At 35.9% G+C, this 7,393-nt stretch overlaps 1 protein-coding gene across 1 annotated transcript; it reads right to left on the bottom strand.

The window, feature by feature from the left end:
* Window positions 1-2,465: 2,465 nt before the first annotated feature.
* On the bottom strand, window positions 2,466-4,404 carry LOC112529361 (pectinesterase 2-like). Its single transcript, XM_025140622.1, has 2 exons — window positions 3,543-4,404; window positions 2,466-3,289 (listed from the first exon to the last, which is right to left on the bottom strand). Exons 1-2 carry the CDS (start codon window positions 4,402-4,404, stop codon window positions 2,613-2,615), a joined length of 1,539 nt encoding a protein of 512 aa, XP_024996390.1. The 3' UTR covers window positions 2,466-2,612.
* Window positions 4,405-7,393: the final 2,989 nt, after the last annotated feature.

The following is a 7,393-nucleotide window of genomic DNA, read 5'->3' as shown; positions in this document are numbered from 1 at the left end:
TATTATTAAACCAAATATAAATTATTTCGTTATTGTACATAAATTAAATTATAAAAAAATTGAATTAAAAATTTACACAAAAAAATTAGGAATTTCAAATAGTTAATTTGATACTAATATCGATATATTTTTGTCAAAATTTTATRATATCTTCAAACATATATTTCATTCAAAAATAAAAACATTATCGCTTTCTCAAAATCACATAAAKYCATATTATAATATCGACTGAGATAAAGAAGAAAATGAAATATTAAAATCATGATGTATCTCGCTGCATTGCGCGAGTACGCTTCTAGTATATAATATATATATATATATATATATATATAATTTATTAATTAATATATATATAACAGGTACGGAGCGGGACGGGGAGTACCATACCTGTCCCCGTCCCCATCCCTGGTTTGAGACAAACGGGGATCCCCCTCCCCGTCCCCATCCCCATCCCCGATTTAGCAGGGAATCCCCGTCCCCGATCGGGGCGGGTGGACCGGGTTCCCTGACGGGTCGGGGCCTATTCTCATGCCTAGATGAGTTTAAGCCCAAATTAGACTGCAAGTGGCGGTTAGGGGCCTTTTTCGGTTGAAATCCAGTAGATGGATTTGATTTGATCCACTCGTCTATTGGATGTTGGATTTCTTATCGATCCAATCAGATCCAATGGATGATTGGATCGGATCGGTTCCAACCATTGGATATTATTATTGGTTATCTGTTGGAGCAGACTGGATTCATTCAATACTTTGATCAAATTTTCAACCAATTAGTCAACCACTGCAACTAATTATTCATATTTTTTTTAAAATTCTTAAAAAACAATGGATATAAAATGTTAATAAATATACATCGTTATTAACTGGATGATCATCGGATTAGATCGATTATATTCTATTGGATGTTGGATTGCTATCTAAGAACCAACAAATCTAATTTGGATGTTGAAAATTTTGATCCGGTCCAATACAATTACAATTGGATATCCGATCATGGTCTGTCGATTAATCATTTCAAAGTGGATTGAATGACTTTTTTTTTACACATTCATAATGGCATCATCAGAGTTTTTTAAACCGTAAAATATGAAATAAAGGGTATATTTATATATACAAGTAGTCCGGTCGATTTTAGATCGCCGACTCTACAAAATAAAGAGACTTTACTGACGGATTTTTCCATTAAGTACTTTCAACAGATTTGTGGCGAATCACCGACGGATTATTGACGGATTTTTCTGTCAGTGATTGTCATTCCGCCGGTAATTACGGTCACCAGCCACATTTTATCCGACGATGAGATCTGCCAGTGATGGATTTTCTCGACGAACTACCGACAAATTTTTCTGTCAGTGAATCCTCTTTATTTTGTAGTGTAAAAGGCCGCTTAAACCGCATAGCGACCCCATTACCAATTTATCATTAATAAATGAGTTTGATGATTTTGTTTAAGGAATTAGAATATAGTACGCCATCTGTAAAATATATGGATAATCTGAATAAAAATTAAAGAATTAAAATATAGTACGTCATTTGTAAAATAAATGAGTAATCTGAATAAATCGACAACATTTAGATATTAAGTGATCAATAAAGAAGATTATGCCTCGATCAATTATATATCCTTGGTACAATTTTGAGTACGAATCCATTATTCATATGATAAACGACTGTTTTTGTATTTGTACTTTGAAACCTCAGGTTTGAGAAAGACTTGTGATTATCTGAGAATTTTTCTTTCTCGTGGGACAACCATCTAAATGATTTTTTTTTTATCACAAGGCTGTATAATGCGATGCCATTTTCATAATTAAGTGAAATATCGGTGACACTGTTTTAAGGGACACATATTTTAACATGAAAATCACTGATGTGCACATACCTTCACTAACCATCACAGACCTACAAATACCTTCACCAGGACCGTCCCTTAGCATGTTAAATGTGAGATTTTGAACATGACCCCCGAAATTTTGGGGCCCAAACTTACTTGTGTTTAGTGTCTTTTTTATTGACCTATGTAAAATTATAGTCGGAATTATTTAGGTTCAAATTATTAATCGTTTGGTTTTAGGTTCAAATTATTAATGGTTTAGGTTTTGGTTCAGATTGTTAATCGTTTTAGGTTTAGCCCATTTTTGTTCTTAACATATATTCTCTGTTATCTCATTTATACAATGCAATCAAAAGTTTTAGATGTAACAGAGCCTCTAAAAAGTTGGAACGTCCCTGACCTTCCTATACATCAAGATAGATCGTGTCCGGATGCAAAAAACCAAATGACGAAAGTACCCCTCCGCTACAAAACATGCGTGATCATCCCTGCTGGATCGAAAAAATGATCGACAGTTCTGAATACATTTTTACGGTTCTCACAAAAGTAAAAAATTATCATCAAAACCCCAGTTTAATTTAATAATTATTAAATAAATATACATCAATAAATACTCCAATAATGTAGCAACAAAGGCTATATTTTCTTTTAAATCATTTATAAGCATCAATAATTATGTGTATAATCAACTATTTATTCTTGAGCTTTAAACATGTAATAATTAATAATCAATTACAAAATACATTAACATTTGATGATATATTGTATGAGGGAATTAATTAAAGGCCAGAAGTGTAGGCCACACCGGTCGCCGGCAACCAAGATCCGCCGGCGATGAAGCTCCCGACGGTGAACTTTCCGGCCTCCGCCGCACTAGTGATCACACGGTACCCTTTCCAATTAACCCGATTCGCGGTTGATGAACCCGGGCCTGTATTCATGTACTCGCCATAATACAAAGTATCGAGCGCGAAATTTCCGCTCCACGGCATCCAACCCGCCGGGTTCACGATACCGTCAAGATACGTTTTGAGATAAACGGTCCTTGAATACTGCTTCCATGGTCTCCCGAGAAACGTTTTAACCCCACTTAAGCTCGAGACACCCGTGACACGACAATTATGGATCGATATTCCCGTGTTCTGGTTCGGATCGGTCCGCCCTTGTGCGGTCAACGTGTTGGTCTTGTTAGGAGGGTCACGGGCATAAATGTTGCAGCTCTGAAGGACCACGGCCGCGTTGCCAAAGATGAAATCAACGGTGCCATAAATGTCACATTGTCTATAGAACTGTCGGTTCGAGAGAGCATAGAGCGTATCTTGGTAGCCTTCGAAGCTACATTGGTAGAACACCGAAAGATCAGAGCCACTACGCAACGCCACCGCTTGTTGGTTTTGTGGCCCGGCCGTGTTTCTAATCGTGATGCCACGACCAATAAATCCATCTCCATCCACAGCTGAAATATCGGAAGGTAAATTCACTAATAAGAATACCTTATTTCAAAACTGTTCTAAAAAACTTATTAAGACACCCAAATACGTAACTGTATCATAACACTTTTATGTATACGACACACAACTGTTTGATTATATAAACTTCAGTCCTATAAAGCAATATATTTAATCATTTAGACATTTTGAACGTCCTATTAAGTCAAATAAAAAAATCTTAATTGTGCTTACCAAAAGTAAAATCTTAATTGTGCTTACCAAAAGTGGCTGAATTGAAAGAGGTAGAACCACCACCAACACTCTTACTACCAGTTATGATAGTTTTCCCAATACCATCTCCAATTATCATTAAGTTCTTCAATCCAGATCCAATCTGCACATATTCATTATAAGTCCCAGCCTTCACATATATCACATACCTCCCACCGCCCGATTTCGCGGCCGCCACCGCGGCTCCGATCGTCTTATAGTTCCCAGAACCGTCTTGAGCCACCACGGAGTTCGCCTGAGAACCCGGATTCGAAGACTGTAAGAGCTTCCGATCACCGGGTTTCACCCAACTAGGGAACCCATTCGGGTAAGTCTCCGGCGGAGATCCGCCTTTGTTCATCGCCAACGTGTTGCTGATCAAAGCCGACACATTATTCTTCATTAGCGGCAACAAGTAGCCGCCAACGCCGAGCTCCTCGAACCCAGCCCGACACGTCTCGAGATTAGTGAGGGCTGTGCTGAGCCACGTTTGCATCTCGTTCTGGCTACACTTCCGGTTCGGATCGACCGTCATGTTGATCCTCCACACCGTGTTTTCGTAAAGCTCCAAACAGTCTTTCCATGCGGCCTTTTCGAGGTTGTTCCGGCATTTCGCACCGAGCCCACGAGTGTTCGACTCGGCGTCTGCAGCTCGTTCAAGGGTAACCTTCACTAACGCCTTGATGAAGTCCGGTTTTTGGCTCAGCGGACCGTAGTTCGGCTTACCGGCCAAGACGCTCTCACAAGACTCCGGATGAGGTGTTTGACTGCACCATGATCTAATCTCAGATATGGAGTAGCCAAACACCCCTGGAGAGATGAGAAGGAATAGGCAAGATATCAGGGTTACTAAAAATGGAAAGATTGGCATCTCAGATAGAAATAAGAGGGAGGTTTTAGAGATGGTTTTTGTTGTGGGAAGTTGCATGCAAAGGGGTTTGGTTTATATACAAGTGGAATCTAACCCAGGGGTGCACCCCACCGGCCCACCTGGTCACATTCATCAACTGGTCTGGTCTAAAACAAGCTATGGCTACTTCCCCACCCAACTAATATTCAACTTATCAAAATCCAACCACAAACAACAGTTTATAACAAAATCAGTTTTATAGAACGTCATAAATGTTTAAATGTCCTTAGAAAATACTGTTTTATCAGTTCTTTTAATAAATAAACCATTGAATTTTCTAGATTTTGGTTGCATACATCATTTTAACCCAAAAAAGTAACCGTAATTGGCTAGGAACGTTTCAAATTAAAAAAAAAAAAAACTGAAATCAGTTTTATCGTTCTCAAACTTTACAGCGTTCAATTCTCTCACACCCGACAAAATCGCTCCCCTCACTGTCCCATCCTTATCCACCGTCCATCACCATTGTTGTCCCCTGTCACCGATCTCCCTCTTTTTTATCTTTCGGTTCTCCTTTTTTATCTGTTTTTACAAGACACTTACTGTCATACAAAAACTAATAGGCCGTTTATCAAACGCTTAACCGGGTAAGCGCTTACCAAATCACATTACCTTGCCGGGTGAATATGATAAGGACCAAGAATCTTACCCGGCAAGAGCGAGACAAGGACCAAGAGTCTTACCCAGTAAGTGAGGGCGACGACTCTTACGATGGTAAGCGCTTACCGGGTAAATTGTTGCATACGACATTGTTTTGTTAGACTAAAATCTTACCCGGTAAGTAAATGATAGTGTTAAATTTTACCCGTAAGTGTTTGGTAAACGGCTCCTAACAAATGTTTTGTAGCATATGTAAACATAGACCCTATTAAACAGTCAGTTAAAACACTTTGAGATAATACATCATCTGTATTATATACGTGTTTACTTGTTTACGTATTAATTTACGATAAACGAGTAACTGCGTGCATAAGTACGAGATGCTATAGAATTATTGGACAAGGATGGTCTAGAAATAGGCTTTTTGCACGACGGTTCTTTTTTCAAAAGGTTTGGTAGAAATTTAAAGCTTGGTAGTTCAACGTATTCATAAATATAATCGATTGGTCAATCAGGGAAAAAGAAGACATTTAAAGTAATTGACGATTATGTGTCAGCTTGTTAATAAACAGATAACGAAAGTTTTAACACAAAATAAGTTAGAAACAAGGACTACCAATATTTTAGCAGAAATTATTTACTAGCTGATTCATTTATAGGTCTAGAGCGGACACGAGTTAGGCGTAACATACATGGTTTGTCCATTACACCTAATATAATAAAACATAACACGTTTTACAAGCTTGATAACTGAAATAACTCATCAAATAAACGGGTTGGACTTGCTCACAGGTAACGTATCTGAATATGCATTCAAAAAAGTTATATAAAATAATGTTATGTAACATCATTCCAAATGATATACTTTTTTTTTAACTTAAAATAAGACTTAGGGGCCGTTTACCTAATTGTTTATCTGGTAAGCGCTTACCGATAGGAGTCAACATTATGATTTATTTTGACGCGTAAGACTTTTAGTATATCAAAACACATCGAATACAACAATTTAGTGGGTAAGCGCTTACCTGGGTAAGAGTCATCATCCTCACATACCGGGTAAGACTCTACATCATTCTCATCGCTCTTACCAGGTAAGATTCTTGACCCTTCTCATGTTCATCCGATGAGGAAATTTATCCGGTAAGTACTTACCAAGCAAGTGTTTAGTAAACGGCTCCTTACAAACATAATAGCGCACAAAGCATAAGAAAAGAAATCAAAAAAAAGTTTACCGATCTCCAAAGTCTGTATTTTTCAGCAATCAAATACTTCATTATCTTATGTTTCAAGATCGACATTTAAAACGTACTATATGACATGTTTCATATAATATATATTGAGTAAATTACGTCTTTCGTCCTTGTAGTTTGTTGAAAATTGCGATTTCTTTTCTCTATGACACTACAACAAAATTAGATTTATAGGAAGTCACCAATAAATAAGTGTCTTAATAGACTACTTTATAAGACATAATTTATATAACCAAAAAATAAAGTGTCTCTAAAGGCGTTGTAATAAGTTTATAGGATGTTTTGGGCGTGGTAACAAGTTTGTTAGGACACTTTTATATAAAAAAGAGGTCATATTAGCTATTTTATATGTCACTATTGAAAAAATGTCCTATAAACACAAATTAAATATCCTATAAAAGATGGGTTTATAAGATACTTTCTCAAAATTGTCCTATAAAATAGGTATGCGACATTTTGTTTAAGTGCCCTAAAAACCTTATTAAGAAGTTCAAAGACGTCCTATAAACTTATTACAACGCCTTTAGATAGAATACATTATTTATGTAAGCCTAATTTTGTTGTAGTGTGATTTAGAAATTCTGGTTTTTTTCCCGATGGCTTGTAATTCATTACTATTTTCATATTTATGATTTATAATTATTGTTTTTTCAGTCTTTATGGTTTACAATTCTTTATTGTTTTGATCTCATGTACTTAAAGATAAAAATTAGTTAAAAAAAAAATAATAAAATTATAAAACCATATAAATAAAAATCGTAATTTCTAAACCATACAAAGAAAAATCAAAATTATTAATAAATCACATGTCCCCAAAACTCCAAATTTAATCATTTATATTTGATAAGCGACCAAAAGTCAACCAAATGAGCTTTTTAAAGTCTTCTTAATAAAAATAATAATAATAATAAAGTTTAATTGTATAAAAAAATTAATTAATTATAAAAATATAAATGAGTAGAAAGAAAATATATATAAAAATAGAGGTGAAGTTGGGTATGGTCTCAATTTTTTATGTATCAATTATAACTGATATGTATTGTCTTATACAGTATACCAACGAAATGTTTGGTACCAGTTTAACTGGTACCAACTTTTTT

This window comes from Cynara cardunculus (assembly GCF_001531365.2).
Source record: "Cynara cardunculus var. scolymus isolate 2C chromosome LG 16, CcrdV1, whole genome shotgun sequence".
In the NCBI taxonomy this organism is placed as follows: Eukaryota; Viridiplantae; Streptophyta; class Magnoliopsida; order Asterales; family Asteraceae; genus Cynara; species Cynara cardunculus.
This window is presented reverse-complemented; position numbering and strand designations above follow the sequence as displayed.

Coding starts and splice junctions, on each gene's coding strand:
- LOC112529361 (XM_025140622.1), bottom strand. CDS start 4,404: ATGCCAATCTTTCCATTTTTAGTAACCCTGATATCTTGCCTATTCCTT. Junction 3,290..3,542: donor TTTCAATTCAGCCACTTTTG/GTAAGCACAATT, acceptor CCGATATTTCAG/CTGTGGATGGAGATGGATTT.